The following is a 16,965-nucleotide window of genomic DNA, read 5'->3' as shown; positions in this document are numbered from 1 at the left end:
GGGGGGCGTGGTTTAGAGGAGAACGTGTAGTTAAAAAGTAGAAAATTTTTGTGAGTTTACGTATATAATATTTTATTATTTGAATGTATTATTGAAAATTAGTACGTAAGAAAAAAAGTATGAAATTATGGTTGTCAAACAGGGGCTTAATGTACATCATGTATAAAAATAATTAAAAGTTAAAATTAAATTGTTCTTTTTTAAAAAGTGTGAACGAAACAATATAAGAAGGACTAATGATGCAATTTTCCATTAACAATTTAAATAAGTTAATGAATAAATTAATTCTCTTTAAATATTAAAAGAAAAGGTGTATTAAAATAAGTTGGAGATATCATTTGATGTTATAGATTTGAGTTGTGATGTGGTATATCAAATAAGTTAATGAATAAATTATTTATGACAATAAATTAATTCTCTTTAAATATTAAGAGAGTGTTTAATAGGGATTTTGAGAATTGATTTTTTGACTGTTGGAGATAAAAGTGTGTCCTACTCACGAGAGAAGAATTCAAAAATGATGAATGAAATAGTAAAATAATGATAAAAAATTGATTTTATTTGGCTTAAAATCCACACGAAACACCCCCTTAAAACAAAAGGTGCTCCCAACAGAATCTATAGATTTTTGTGCCCTGATTTGGAGTGTTAATGACCATATAAAGATATGTGGATTTCTTTATTAAGCACACGTCTGCAATTTGTTGCCAAATAAATAATAATAATAATAATAATAATAATAATAATAATAATAATAATAATAATAATAATAAAGGTTTGAGAAAGCGTTCAACTAGTGATGGCAAAATTTCAGCACGTAAAAAAAAAATAGACGGGGCAAGCCGTCGACCTGCCCCTCCTGGAACCCGCCCCGCTACTATTACTACACTCAACTATAAAGGGCATAAATTTGATTTCAGGGCAAGTTTGGATCGCTAAATTTTAATTTTGTTTTAATTAAATAGTTGAACTTTAATTAAGTCTTAAAATTAAATCTTTCTATCACATTTTGTCGTCTATCATCATCTAAAATTGATGAATTTACTTAATTGACAATCATATTCTAATAGATCTCTTCTGCTTGCTTAGTATACGACACCCTCAAAATGAAAACAGTAATATGAAGGTCATAACATCATTAAATTAAAAGGATATAAAATCTTTTTACCATGTCCCCAATCAATGAATAAGATATTGTCTAGCCCCATTTTTGAAATTCATTAAAAATAATCACTTTCAATCACACATTTTATAAAATCTACAACTTTCATCAACTTTTTCAATCATACATTTCATCAATTTTTATTAAAATATACAGAAATTTTGATTTATCAAAATATACAGAAATTTTGATTTATCTAAACCAAACTAGGGATAAAAGGAAAGATGACAAATCTTGCGGTCCACAAATTTCCAACCAAAACATATAGCAATTTACATGGTTAATTCCATTGAAAATGTACTACCCCGAACTTCACATTACACTATTGGCCAATATGATTCGTGCATTTCATATTATTTACTATGTCAGTTGCATTAATTTTCCTAATTTTTTTCTCTTAAAATTATGCATTTGATTGTTGAGATTTTAAGATCTTTATATGGTATTAATTTTCGACTCGTGGACCTAGATGGTGAATTTTACATTGAGTCATGGTAGAAAATTAGGTTAATCGAGATGTTGGAGATTGACTAGTTAAGCAATGAGAATATTAAAAATGTCGAAATTAGTATCGACAAAGTTTCAAGTTTTTCATTCGGTTGATTAAGGTCACCCTAAACCCTAAATAGGTAATTGACATATTTTAGACATGAGGCATGAAGTGACATAGTCACGATGCAATAATATAAGTTTAATATGACATTATAAATATTGAGGTACGGATTATTGACATGGGTCGATAATTAGGTATCAATCAGATAAGTAATTAAATGAAGGGTTAATGAATTGATATTATAAAATAATCTGGGATCATAGGGCAAGTAAAATGGATTGTAAACATATTAAAATAAGATAAGGACACTTGATTTGTACCTGCAAGGATGATGTAAAAATCAGATTTTTATTATAAGGAACACCTCATGCCTATTGATTTGTCTTTGTAATGGTCAATTTCTTCATTTTTAAGCATTAGTCACGCATTTAACTCATTTAAGACTTCATACATATAGTTTGTTACCCCCTAAGTTACATATAAATCCTAAAGGATAGGTATAAGATTAGATTTTACCATAAGAGACCACCTCAAGCTTGGGCATGCTTATCATTTAATTACCAATTTCTCCTCTCTTATGTATCACTCACGACTCAGCCCCTTTAAGACTTTATATCTTCCTCCTAAATAAGAAATTAAATCCTTCAAATCATCCCTAATTTATTCCAAATGAAAGAGAAAGCAAAAGTAACAAAGAATAATAGAAAACAAGAAGTGGGAACTAGCAGTTTGAGCAGGTGAGTTTAACTCACAGTTTTGAAGTTTTTTCTTTATTTCTTTTGAGTGTTTTATAACCTATTGAAACTTCAAACTTGCTTGAGATGAGGTTGGAGTGTTATTTATGATTTTATGATGGCAAAAAGAGGGATAATTAATTACAAGAACTTGAAAGAAATCAGCCTGAATAGAGATGTGTTGATTGTTGAATTTGAATGATTTAAACTTTGATTTTGAATAATACCTAGGACATAACTTGTGCCTATGTATATGAATGTTTCTATATGAGAGTTAGAATGATAGAAATGATTTCTAATAACCTAGAATTTGATTGGTGGCATGCCAATACAATGGAAATTGAAAACAGTCATAGGGAAATTGTATGTTTGGTATTCTGTAAAAGGGGCTGTCTTTAAGCTTCCTTCACAAGTGGCAACTTTAGGGCATGATTACCTTTACATATACATTATAGAAGTGTGGTAAAAATTTTAGAATTAATGGATATGGTTAATGGTGTGAAAATTGATTGGAAAAATAATTAGACAATGATGGAAACTTGAAAATAGATTCTGTCCATTTGTATATTTAACTTAGTTTCAACCTTTATATATTTATTAGTTATCTCCTAGTCCTAAAAAATAGATGTTAAAGAGTGCTAGGTTGTCAAAAACAATTAGATGATGTTGACATTTGATAAGTGTGTTTTTGCACACTTATTTAGGTCACCAACATGACTTAATTACGAGCAAAATAATTGAATTGTGACTTAATTTCGTTACTTTTGTGAATTGTAGGGAACACCGATGAATATAGTGAAATTCAAGAGAAAAGACGCGAAAATGACTAAAATGACACAAGGTGAAATTTCAGGGACCAAGGTACAATTATCTAAAAGTTGACCTGAGGAAAAAATCAAGAAATTGATTGAGCCAAATGCCAATTGACGATATCTTGGAATTATGGAATGGAAAGAATGAAGAAAAGATGCAAAGAAGTGAAAGATTCAAGTAGAGGGACCAAATTGGAGAACATGAAGTTAGAGTCTACCATGCGGCCGCATGGTAGAACCCTCGTGTGGTCGCACGAATGAGTGCAAGGAATTGTGGAGATAGTATGGCATAACGATGCAGCCATAAGATTAAAGCTATGCGGTCGCATGGTAGGTTTCCGATGCGAAAATTTTACTTTCCTTATACGATTGAAACTCTTTTGGTAACCTAATTTTCACGTGATATAAATATCAAAAGACATCCAGAAAGGGCAGAACGTAATTGGAGGTAGAAAAACACTTCTTGGAGAGAATTTTGAGCGCAAGAACGAAGATTGGCACGAAGAGCTTCAAGATTTCTTCAAGATTTCATAACCCGGTGATACCTTTTATTCAAAACCTAATGTATTTTGTTATTTCAACTATGTTAGGCTAGATTCTCATGTACTAGGAGATCGATGTACCATGTAGTTAGATCTTTAATTTTCTAGTTTTGCAATTTGACATTAAGACATATTTCTATATTTTTGGATGACTTATATGCAATTATTGTTTCCACAATTAAGGGCCCATAATTGTGTGAGTTTGAGTGATTTATTCTTGCATTCGAGAGAATTAGAATAGATTCGACATAATATAAATTATCTTAGGGTCCGATCGGGGATAGAAATATACCGCTATGCCCTACGTGAATCTTTAAGTGTTTATAAAACTGCATGCATTTTTACATATGCACTTGTCATAGAAATATAGGCCGGTGGTATGTAAAAATAGGTTCAATGCGACCGCACATCTTAAAGACATGTGACCGCGTGGTAGAATCAGGCGTGGGTTTTTAACCCATGCCCGATTCTTTCTTTCCACCTCAATTTTTTTTCTTTCACCAAATCTCTCACGAACCCAACTCACGACGAAAGAGTCCGAGTTCTACATACGGCCGAGTTCGAATCAATACACTACACACGAATACGAAGTGCAATATCATCAATCAATAAATCATTTTTAAACTCAAATCAACGCGTACAAGTACAAGGTATGCTTCTTACATCCCTCTCAGTTCCTTCATTAGGGTAAGTCACGTTTGAAATTTCAATTTTGAGGAATCGAGGGAGAATGGGATAGTTCATGTATGGGTGGATTTGCTGTGATTGTGTTGTGAGGATTATGGGATGATTTGAAACTTCATTCCAAAAAATTGGTAATACCTTCACATTATGCATGCTATATGTTTGATGAAATGCCACAGTGAATATTCCATGCTTTATGGTGCCTCTTGCACTACATGTGATTGGTGGATGAATTGAAATACACGTTGTGATGCATTCCTATGTACATTAACTTTAAGGCACTTATCTCATAGTAGTAGATGCTAGATTGTTAAATGTGTGTCATTTTGGCATGACTTAGACTCCAATTGTTGATATTCTAGAGAGCCCATACAATGGCATGCTACATGTTTGATCAATTGTCAATGTGAAATGAGTTATGCATTTTGGTGAATTTGAGCATTGGATATACAAACTGGGATGTGAATAACATTGATGCTCTATCTACTTGTTGAAGTGACGGGGTATAACAATTGAGGGGTTCGTGAATATGGTTGCAATATGTACTGTTTAGCTAGAGCTAGTTTACCCACTCAATAAATTCCTTGAACTACACAGTATACATGCTATGCATTGACATGAATAATATATGAATGAGAGTGGGGTAATGTGATGAATTCCCGTAACACATGAATTGGAAAGTATAAGAACCAAACTTGACCATATGTAGGCAACACTTGTAGGCACAACATGACCAGGTCACGTCACGGCACCTCACTTCACCCACTTTGCACCGTATTTTGCCAACGTAAACGACATCCATTTGACTTGAATTTTGGATATGTACTAGAATAGTATGGACATTTTCATATGCCTGGAGATCACTCTGAAAAATTCCAATTTTCTAGGCAATGCTCGGCGCTGAAAGTTCTAGGTTGGTCATGGGTTAATTCTATCAAAGTGTATGTTTTGAGCTAATTTTTGTTGGCGTTTCACATTCCTTTGATACTAACACTATCTTGGAACATGTTTCATGCATTTTGCACATCAATGTCATGTACATACATTTTGAAGCAAGTTTGGGGGATTTGTGCAATGCATACTTTATTTTCTCACTCCATGCTTATTCTTTTCACATCAAACTTAATGAGTGTAATTTTATAAACTTGCAGGATGCCTCCTAAGAAAACTTTGCATGGGAAAGAAAAAGCAAGCTCCTCCACCGGGACAGCCCGGACTCGAGAGTTTGCGGGGGAAGTTCGGTGATTCTTAAATGTAGAAACTGCGGTGCGATATGAGAATATCATAATACGCCACTGGACTATACATGCTGAAAGACTTGTTAAACTTGATGATTTCCAGGGTTTTGAGTTGGTCAACTTAGTTCAGATCTGTGGATGGCATAAGTTGGTGGAGCGACCACATCCAATCTATGAGACTCTATGCCGAGAGTTCTTCGCCAACTTCAATAGTGAAATTGACACGCCAGGTTCCAAGCATTTCCATTAGACTTGGGTGCGGGGGAAGTGGATTATGTTCTCTCCCGAGGTCACACATGATTACTACCAACTCACCGTGGAGAATGTGATCCCTCTCCCAGTTCAATTTAACTGGAATGAAGTGGCTGAGGTTTTGATGGGACGGGCAAATGGATGGCCCCTTGCAACTATCGAGTGGCATCAGATCGAGTTTACCCCATCCATAACCATTCTATGGCTCGTCATGTGCCTCAATATTGAGCCCATATTACACAGGAATACATTTCCTGATTAGACAACAACGTTCACCTACCACTTGATATGGGATAACAAGATAGATCTCGCCACTCTTATATACAATCAACTGCACACATTCGGAACTTGGAGAGATCGCCGCTCCACTTTGATATTCCCGAGCCTCATTAGTGGCATATGTAGGGTTGTTGGTGTTGCACTTCTATCTGAGGAGGTACCTGAAAAACCCAGCCTAATGATTAAACGTACTACATTTGAAGCTCAAGAAAGGGCTCGGGTTAAACATAGGGAAGAGCAAGAAAATGAGCGTCGTAGACGGCAGGTAGAGCAAGGCCCAGTACCTGCAGATCAGGAACTCCCATAGGCTCCAGCACCACAGGCTGACGTGGATACTCAGTTGCTAAGACAGATATTCTCCACCACCACGGGAATCAGTCGAGACCTCCATAGCTTCCTTTAGGATTTCGGCGCCATGAGGACTGAGTTACAGGGTTTACAAAGAGACAATCACCTTGCACTAAATTACATCAGAGATGCCCATGATGATGCCACAGTCATGTGACGGGAGATTGATACCATGAATGGCCGGTTGAACATGTAGGTGGGCCAGGTGGACGGCATCCAGATGCGGGTAAATGAAACATGGGAGAACATGAAAGCCATCCAGGCTGAGTAGGCACAGCAGTCCGCCTTGTTGAGGGAGCTAAATGTGATGCTGCAGCAACTCCTTAGACGACACCCTCGACCGTCAAATGATGGTACATCAGGACCCAATTTCCCGCCACCTCATCCATTTTGATCTAGGGGAGCACTATTTATCCCATTTTGATTTTTCTTCTTCATTTTGTCTTTAAAATTATGTCTTTAATCTTTCGTTAATCTTACATTGAGGACAATGTATTAACTAAGTTTGGGAGGGGGTGACATAATTTTAGATCTTTATCTATGTTCATCAGTATCTGTATTCCATTATTGCATAATGTATGCATGATGAGTGTTATAATTTTATTTTATTTTTTGCATTTTATTTAGTTTGTCTTAATTCTTTTAATGCATGCTTGTATGAGCTTGATAACCTTGCTAACTATGATGTTATTATTGGACTTGTTTAAACTGCAAAACTTTGGATCTGGTGTTAATTAGACTAGCTGATACTTGTTAATGCAACATTTGACATTATCTATGCACACTATTCATGCTTGACATGTTAGGTGAATGACCGAATTTTAAGTATAAAGTAGGACAAGAATAAAAACCCTCTATTGAATTAACTTGTAAACTACCTTAAGATAGTTTGGTGATGATTGAGCTATTATAGGAGAGCATTGAGATGAGCGGGGGCTCCGTGCATGAGTTTTATTGTGTGAATTGTCTAGACCAGTGGGATGAAGAGTAGGTGAAAATCTTAAATTGAGGGTTGGTTTTAGAAACAAAATGTCTAGAAAAATAACAAAGGGCATAAAATTAATATGTGAGAATAAGACACTTCTTTTCATGCCTTTATGACTCGAGCAAGTAAGCCTGTAAAGATATTTCAAAATCTGGTGCCCTAAGGTCAACTGGTCTGGGAGTCACCGGCCAAAAACTTGATACATGGGTCATATAGAAAGCAAGAGGGAGAGAGGTTAATAAAAAAATCTGATCGAGCCTTTATAACTCGCGTGAATAAGCCTGCAAGTGTTTAAAATCTGGTGCCCTAAAGCCAACTGGTTTGGGAGCCATCGACCCAAAACTCATTACATTGGTTATATAGAAAGCAGATGAGAAGATGATAAAAAAAAATCAGAAAAATCATAGAAAAGTGAGAAAAACAAAAGAGAGATAATAATATGAAGAAAAGCCCTTGGACATTTGGTTGAAGAAACTATACCTTTGAAGCAATCAAACTTAAGAGAGCATTCACTTGTTGACATGTAAACTTGTGATAGTGAGATTAATCCAAACTACAAGAGGGTGAGGGCTACAGCTATGTAAACTTCTAATTTTAAAACACAACTCCGGGATAATTGAGTGAAAAGAATAAGTTGGGGGGTTGTGTATCTCTCGAGTGAGTAAGGATACATTTGACCACTTGGGGTCGAGACTCAAACTCATCATGAACTTGATATGTTGGCATGGATCCACACACAGACGTCAAGTATGCATTTAACAAATAAAGACTGATGTCATTTTTGCACTGATAAATTTTCAAAAAGTCAAATACTTAGTCCAATCCTGAGCCACAGCAGGGTATTAAACCATGTTTGTTCAGAATTAAGTCACTATCTTGTTTGAAAACAAACAATAGTTCAAGTTTGGGGGGTTTGATAAGTGTGTTTTTACACACTTATTTAGGTCACAAATATGACTTAATTACGAGCAAAATGATTGAATTGTGACTTAATTTCGTTACATTTGTAAATTGTAGGGAACACCGATGAACATGGTGAAATTCAAGAGAAAAGATGCGAAAAAGGACTAAAATGACGCAAGGTGAAATTTTAGGGACCAAGTGAAATTATTCAAAAGTTGACCCGATGAACAAATCAAGAAATTGATTGAGCCAAATGCCAATTGATGATATCTTGGGATGATGGAATGGAAAGAATGAAGAAAAGATGCCAAGAAGTGAAAGATTCAAGTAGATGGACCAAATTGGAGAAAATGAAAGTTAGAGTCTACCATACGGCCGCATGGTAGAACCCTTGTGCGGTCGCACGAATGAGTGCAGGAAATTCTGGAGACAGCATGGCATAACCATGTGGCCGCACGGATTAAAGCTATGCGGTCGCATGGTAGGTTTCCGATGCGAAAATTTTACTTTCTTTGTACGATTAAAACTCTTTTGGTAACCTAATTTTCACGCGATGTAAATACCAAAAGACGTTCAGAAAGGGCAGAATGTAATTGGAGGTAGAAAAAAACTTCTTGGAGAGGATTTTGAGTGCAAGAACGAAGATTGGCACGAAGAGCTTCAAGATTTCTTCAAGATTTCATAACTCGATGATGCCTTTTATTCAAAACCTGATGTATTTTGTTATTTCAACTATGTTAGGCTGGATTCTCATGTGCTAGGAGATCGATGTACCATGTAATTAGATCTTTAATTTTCTAGTTTTGCAATTTGATATTAAGACATATTTCTATTGTTTTGAATGATTTATGTGCAATTATTGTTTCCGCAATTAAGGGTTTGTAATTGTGTGAGTTTGGGTGATTTATTTTTGCATTCAAGAGAATTGGAATAGATTCGACATAATATAAATCGTCGTAGGGTCCGATAGGGGATAGAAATATACCGCTATGCCCTGCGTGAATCTTTAAGTGTTCATAAAACTGCATGCATTTTTACATATGCACTTGTCATAGGAATATAGGCCCGTGGTATGTAGAAATAGGTTCGATACATCTCGAGAGAGAGTATTTGATAGATTTAGGAACATTGATTCGTCAACAATTGAAGTGTGTTGTCATATTGTGAAACTAGGGTTTAAAGTGATAATTGCATAGAAAATTGTGATCCTAGTGTGTTTAATTTCTATTGATTACAATAACGTGCGTTCTCAACATTTGATTTTATTCTAGAGTGTTAAAATATTATTTTGTATATTAATTTCAATTTAATCATAAAATTCGCATAATTAGGGTTTCTTTCCAAGATTAGCGTTTAATTAGGTTTACATTCACTTCGATAATTTATTTTCGGTTAAGGCTACGATAGATAAAATTCGAACTAATCAATCTCTGTGGAATGATATTCGGACTCATTTGATCCACTTTATTACTTGTTAACGAACCGTACACTTGCGATAGTTTTAAATCGAAAGAAAATATTTCGTGAACAACATTTATAATTGAACTCGAGAAATAGTGAAATTTACTGGACTACATTACAATGCAATTGGTAACTTGAAATAATAACGTCATCCAAATTATTTTAGCATACATAGATATAGCACGGGATTGTGCTTGTGTTAAGGTTATCAAATTGAGGATCTTGTTTAATGTTAGATGATAATACATGTGGTTTTCTGGTCGTTTGATTACCCGCAAGTAAATGAAATTGTCAATAAGTAATAAAGTGGTGTATAGAGTGCCGAACCCACGAGGACTATATGTTTGATCGAGTTAAAGCTAATAATTCCCTTAATCGAATAGTAAGGTCAAGTTGTAACTAATATTATTAAATCTATCAATTAAATAGAAAGCAAAGTAAAAATTTATCAAATTTGCTAGAAGTATTGCTAAGATGTGGGATCATGCTTGTTGGTCAATGTTCCTATTTTATTTAAAAGCCTCTCTCGATAGAATTAAATCTAATCCTACACGTAGTGATGGTAAATGTTCCTATTTTAGTTTGACAATTTGAAATCATGCTTGTTGGTCAATGTTCCTATTTTATTTAAAAGCCTCTCTCGATAGCAATTAAATCTAATCCTACACGTAGTGATGGCTAGGCTTGGCCCTTTAACCCACGAGCTCGGTTCGGGCTCGTGTCTCGTGGAAGACGAGCCGAGCTCAAGCTCGTAATTTCACGAGCTCGCGGGCCGAGCGGAGCTCACGAGTTGTTCGTTAACTCGTGATTTTTTTAATTTTTAAAATTTTTTTTTGGTAAATTTGCACATTTTGGACATTTTTTTAAAAAAATTAATATTTTTTGACGAGCCCACTAGCAGCTCGTGGGCACAAGCTCATGGGCTCGACGAGCCGAGCATTGAGCCCCTGCTCGGCTTGGGCTCGGGCTGCCCACTAGCCGGGTTTTGACGATCGCTCGGCCCATTTGACATCCCTACCTACACACGATTTTCCTATATATTTATGAAAAATACGAACGTGTAAAAAAGCATTAACGAGCTAGAACATCTTTAACAACCATGTGAAGTATAGAGGTATATCTTTGTCCTCTATCGAACCTCACAATATTTATTATTACGAGCTAACGATCCTATTATCTCTCTTTATGACAATAAAATCCACAAACAATTCAATTATTGGCCAAATAATTGAAAAGCAAGTTAAACCATAATAAACACCAAAACAATTAAGCGAATTTAATGTCAGTTTAATCTATTCGAAGTAACAACTTCATAATAAGGGTTCATCACATCCTAGCATTAGAAAAATTAGCCACATATATTGTCAAAATTAAACAAATAAAGTTGGAACAACATCATCGAATAATTGACAGAACGTGAATGATTTCCAAATTCCTTCCAAAAGCTGCCACCTCAATCTGTGTCGGTTCCAAATTAATTCATGTAATCAGCCGCCAATTTGTCTATATTTTTCAGCACTTTTCTTCTATGTTTTTCTCCAGCCAACTACTGACTTTATTTGCAGCAACCAACTGAAATTTTTGACACAAAAAACTCCCCACAATCAGCCGAAGATTGCTCAGTTTCTGCCACTTTTTATCCTTCCATTTCTGTCCATCGCCTCGTTCTGTGGGAATTATATATGTGTACGGGTCAACTTTGCAGCCCACCAATTCTCCCAGCAGCTGGCCGAATTGATTAATTCAACCGCTTCAGTTTTCGGCCTCTCTTTTTCTGCCATTTTCCATTGCCTCCTTTTTTTTTTTTTTTTTTACTCCAATAACAAGTATTTGCAGCAACCAACTGAAATTTTTGACACAAAAAACTCCCCACAATCAGCCGAAGATTGCTCAGTTTCTGCCACTTTTTATCCTTCCATTTCTGTCCATCGCCTCGTTCTGTGGGAATTATATATGTGTACGGGTCAACTTTGCAGCCCACCAATTCTCCCAGCAGCTGGCCGAATTGATTAATTCAACCGCTTCAGTTTTCGGCCTCTCTTTTTCTGCCATTTTCCATTTCCCCCTTTTTTTTTTTTTTTTTTAACTCCAATAGCAAGCTGCCCTCTTTTTTTTTTCTTCCAAACCGTAGCCCTTTTCCTATGGTTTTTCTCTTTTGTGATGTATGCATATTTTCTTTCAACAATGGAAGCCTCCGTCGTTTTTCTTTGTTCTCCAGCTAACTCACTTTTTTATATGAGTTCTTGTGTGTATAAGAGAAAATTGGCTGCCCTCTAATACTCCCCTCTTCGGCTTTCTGTGCGTGTCTATTATATATACACCCTAGCAGCCCAATCAATTCCTCCCACTCGAATTCCAATTATCTTTAAAATCATACAATTTAATCCTTGAACTCAATTAATTATGCAACCAATGCCTTTCCTAAGTTCAAGTCAAGTCCTTGAATTTTCAAAGTGTAGAATTTGATTCCCAAACTTTCCCTCCAACGGCGAATTTGTTCTTCACCCTTCTCCATTTGCTCCGAACGAGTTCGTCACTAAAAAGAAATTAAAATTAACCCAAGTTAAATAGAAATTAATAAATTGACGACATAAAAGTTTAATAATACGGTTTAAATAAGTGCACAAATTGTACTTATCATATACCCCCAAACTTAAACATTTATTCGTCCTCGAACAAAACTAAAACTTAAATAGCAACAAACACACAAGCATGCAAAAATATTTGGTTGGAGAATCTTTTTTTTCCCCTACTTCAGGATTTGAGATCACCGTATTAAATCTATAAATCACTTCAAAGTCGCAATACCCCAACACACACTCTTCCAATACAAAATCGACGTGGGTGTGTGAAAAATTAAGTTGACATTAAAGAATTCACAAGTTGTTCCAATTTCCGACCCTCTATAGTCAAATATATCATTTCATCTCTAGTAAGATTCACACACCCAAACTTATTTGTTTTTTACTCATTTCCTATTGTGTGATCTAAGGTTCATTTTTTTTCATTACTATTCTCACCCTCTCCAATTCAGGAAGACATCACTAATAGCAAGTCAACACCTCGATGAATAAGGATTCTTCAATTATTTGATTGCTTCGACAGTCAAGACTTAACTAGACTAATTATCCTTCATCGAAAGTCAAATTCCCTCGAACAAGTATTAGGACTTAACAAGGCATTTAGTACATTTTTTTTTATTATTTTTTCACTCTCCCTTAAACTTTTTAGATGACCCATGTAGCAGGTTTTAGGTCGATGACTTGAGGGCATCAGATTTTGAGATAACCTTACAGACTTAATAATCTGAGTCAAAAAGGCTTCGACGAGAACAATTATTATTATTATTATTATTTTTTTTTTTAAGGGCAACTTCATCTTTGATTGCTTTCTAAATAACCCCTGTAGCGAATTTTAAGCCAATGTCTCCCAAGTCAGGTGACTTTTGAGCATCAGGTTTTAAGATACCATTGCAGGCTTAATTGCTCGAGTCATAAAGATTTCAAAGAGAAGTTTTAATTTTAAAATATATGCCTTGATTTGTGCAATGTCCTTTATCATACACCTATTCAAGAAAACTGACGTCCAACTCAAGACTTTCACCCAATTTTATCATGTTTATCTCAAACAATCCACACAATTTTATTTTTATTTTTTTTCACACAAGGAATCCCTGACCATATTCGTATCTTCCTACAATAGTAAAATCACTCCAAACAGTGCTATATATGGTCTAAGGATAATTAGTTTAGTATGCTTTAGGTAAAGCATCTATGTCCAACTAAACCAACCTATCAAGAGCATGAAACAACTCATTTCATCACAATGTCAAACTCAATTCTAGTGCGCGTATAGTATCAAGTTTTACAAGGTTAAGTTTCAATCAGTCTAGTATGCAACCTATCCATAGTTCATAAATCAACACTAAATCTCAAATTTAATTATCATTGTTGACCTGGACTGTCTAACCCACACAAGCACACAACTGAATAAAAGAGATTTTTTTCTCTCTTTTTTTATTATTATTTTTTATTTTTATTTTTATTTTATCACTAAGACAAACACACAAAAACACAAAACATAAAAAAACAAAAACTAAATTTTTTTTTCACCCCCAAACTTAAAATCGACATTGTTTTCAATGCCATGAAGTATAAATAAGCACATAAAGGGATAAGAAAGAAGGGACTCCCCAAATTTTTTGTTGAATATATGAGACCCTATGTGTGACGACTAGGAAAATTTTTCATTATGTTTTTTCCCTTGGTTTATGTTGGTTTGAGTGTTTCACGCTGTCATGTCCCTGCACATAACAGTCAAATCAAACATTAAAGAAAACAAGTAATCTAGAACATGTGTTACTTAGCCCAAACAATCAAAATATCAACAATAAATTCAATGGCCTAACGATAGTATTAAGGATGGTGATACCCTACAAATTAAAATGTGTCAAAATCTAATGCAACATAGTAATCAAAACAAATATATATGCTATACGATGCAGAAAACAAAATAAATAAAAGTGTTAGAAGTTGGGTTGCCTTCCAATTAGCGCTTAATTTATAGTCTTTAGCTAGACTATCAGATCTATCATTTTGGGTCATGAAGTTGGGTGAGTGACTTCTCTTTCTCAAAGTCACCACCCCAATATGCTTTCAACCGCTGCCCATTTAGTTTGAATGTTCCTTTTGTCTCATGAGCCACTTCAACTGCCCCATGTGGAAAGACTTGAACAATTGTAAATGGTCCAGACCATCTAGAACGCAATTTCCCTGAAAAAAGTTTTAACCTAGAATTGAACAATAGTACTTTTTGACTTGGAGTGAACTCATGCCTCTGCATGTACTTATCATGTAGTTTTTTTGTCCTTTCCTTGTAAAGTTTTGCATTCTCATAGGCATCCATCCGAAATTCATCCAACTCATTCAACTGTAGCATCCTCTTATCTTTAGCTACTATTAGGTTCATGTTTAACTGCTTTACTGCCTAATATGCTCGATGCTCCAATTCTACTGAAAGGTGACAAGCTTTTCCAAATACAAGGCGATATGGTGACATGCCTATTGGTGTTCTGTAGGCAGTTTTGTGTGCCCATAATGCATCATCACGTTTTCGTGATCAATCAGTTCTTGAGCTATTCACTGTCTTCTCGAGAATTCTCGTTAGCTCCCTATTTGACACTTCCACCTGGCCACTTGTTTGGGGGTGATAAGGTGCAACAACTCGATATTTCATCCCATATTTTGCTAATATTGATTCCAAAAGTCCGGTACAAAAATGTTTACCGCCATCGCTGTTGATAGTTCGAGGAGTGCCAAAGCGCGAGAATATGTTCTTCTTCAGAAAATTCACAACCACTCGAGCATCATTAGTTGGTGCTGTTACTGCTTCTACTCATTTCGATATGTAGTCAACTGCCACCAATATGTACTGATTTTTATAAGAAGAAGAAAATGGTCCCATAAGATCGATTCCCCAAAAATCAAAGAACTCCACTTCTAGAATCGAATTCAAAGGCATCTCATTCTTTTTGGAGATCGTCCCTGTACGTTGGCATTGATTACATTATTTCACATATTCATGTGCATCCTTAAATAGTGACGACCAATAAAATCCTAATTGTAAAACCTTCACTGCTGTCTTAGAATACCCAAAATGCCCAGCATAAGCAGAAGAGTGGCAACACTCCAGAATTTTAGAGACCTCTTCATTCGGTACACACCATCGGATGATTTGATCAGCACCTCTCCTGTATAAGATGGGATCTTCCTAATGACAATACTTCAACTCTGAAAAGAACTTCTTCCTTTGGTGGTGTGTAAACTCAGGAGGAAGCACATTACACGCCAAGTAGTTTACTATGTCTGCATGCCATGACCCATTGTCAACTGCAAAGATACGCTCATCTAGGAAAGAATCCTTTATATCGCCCTCGTCTTTTTGTTCTGCTTATTCAAGTCTGGAAAGATGGTCTGCTACCATATTTTCACATCCCTTTTTGTCTCAAATCTCCAAATCAAACTCTTGAAGGAGGAGTATCCACCGAATCAACCTGGGCTTCGCATCCTTTTTAGACATTATATATTTCAGGGCTGCATGATCTGTGTAGATAATAACCTTTTGTCCCAAGAGATATGATCTGAATTTATCGAAGGCAAACACAATGGCCAATAGCTCCTTTTCTGTGGTTGCATAATTCAGCTGTGGCTCTGTCAAATTCTTGCTTGCGTAGTAGATAACATGGAGAATTTTATTTTTTCTTTGATCCAATACTGGCCCCAGTGCATAATCACTAGCGTCGCACATTAGTTCGAATGGCAGGTCCCAATCTGGTGTAACTATAACCGATGCAGAAATTAACTTTTCTTTTAGTGTTGAAGGCTATCAAACACTCTTCAGACAAGGTGAATGGTGTGTCCTTTTCTAGCAAGTTACAGAGTGACTTTGTGATTTTATAGAAATCCTTAATAAACCTCCTGTAGAACCCTGCATGGCCGAGGAAGCTACGTACTCCCTTAACGGAAGTTGGTGGAGGAAGCTTCTCTATTACTTGAATCTTTGCTTTATCCACTTTGATACCATTTGCTAAAATCTTGTGCCCAAGTACTATTCCTTCTTATACCATGAAGTGGCACTTCTCTCAGTTTAGTACCAAATTCGTTTCCCACAATGCTGTAAGACCATTCCCAAATTTGAGAGGCAATTTTCAAATGATGAACCAAACACTGAAAAGTCGTCTATGAAGACTTCAATAATTTTCTCCACCATATCTGAAAAAATTACCATCATGCATCGCTGAAATGTGGCAGGGGTATTACATAACCCGAATGGCATCCATCTATATGCAGAAGTATCATAAGGGCATGTAAATGTAGTCTTCTCCTGATCTTCTAGAACTACTGCAATCTGATTGTAACTCGAGTACCCATCCAAGAAATATTAGTGCGAATGTCCAGCTAATCGTTCCAACATCTTATCGAAAAAGGGCAAAGGAAAGTGATCATTTCTAGTT

General features: G+C 35.6%; 1 protein-coding gene across 1 annotated transcript; it reads right to left on the bottom strand.

The window, feature by feature from the left end:
- Positions 1-14,240: 14,240 nt before the first annotated feature.
- Positions 14,241-14,921, bottom strand: LOC111407581. The gene is made up of 2 exons (XM_023037171.1): positions 14,575-14,921; positions 14,241-14,256 (listed from the first exon to the last, which is right to left on the bottom strand). The coding sequence occupies exons 1-2, from the start codon at positions 14,919-14,921 to the stop codon at positions 14,241-14,243; spliced, it is 363 nt and encodes a 120-aa protein (XP_022892939.1).
- Between the last annotated feature and the right edge of the window lie 2,044 nt (positions 14,922-16,965).

The sequence above is a fragment of the Olea europaea genome, chromosome 1, assembly GCF_002742605.1.
Source record: "Olea europaea var. sylvestris chromosome 1, O_europaea_v1, whole genome shotgun sequence".
NCBI lineage: Eukaryota > Viridiplantae > Streptophyta > Magnoliopsida > Lamiales > Oleaceae > Olea > Olea europaea.
This window is presented reverse-complemented; position numbering and strand designations above follow the sequence as displayed.

Excerpts from the sequence above, each read along its gene's own strand:
- LOC111407581 (XM_023037171.1), bottom strand. The coding sequence starts at position 14,921 with ATGAACCTAATAGTAGCTAAAGATAAGAGGATGCTACAGTTGAATGAG.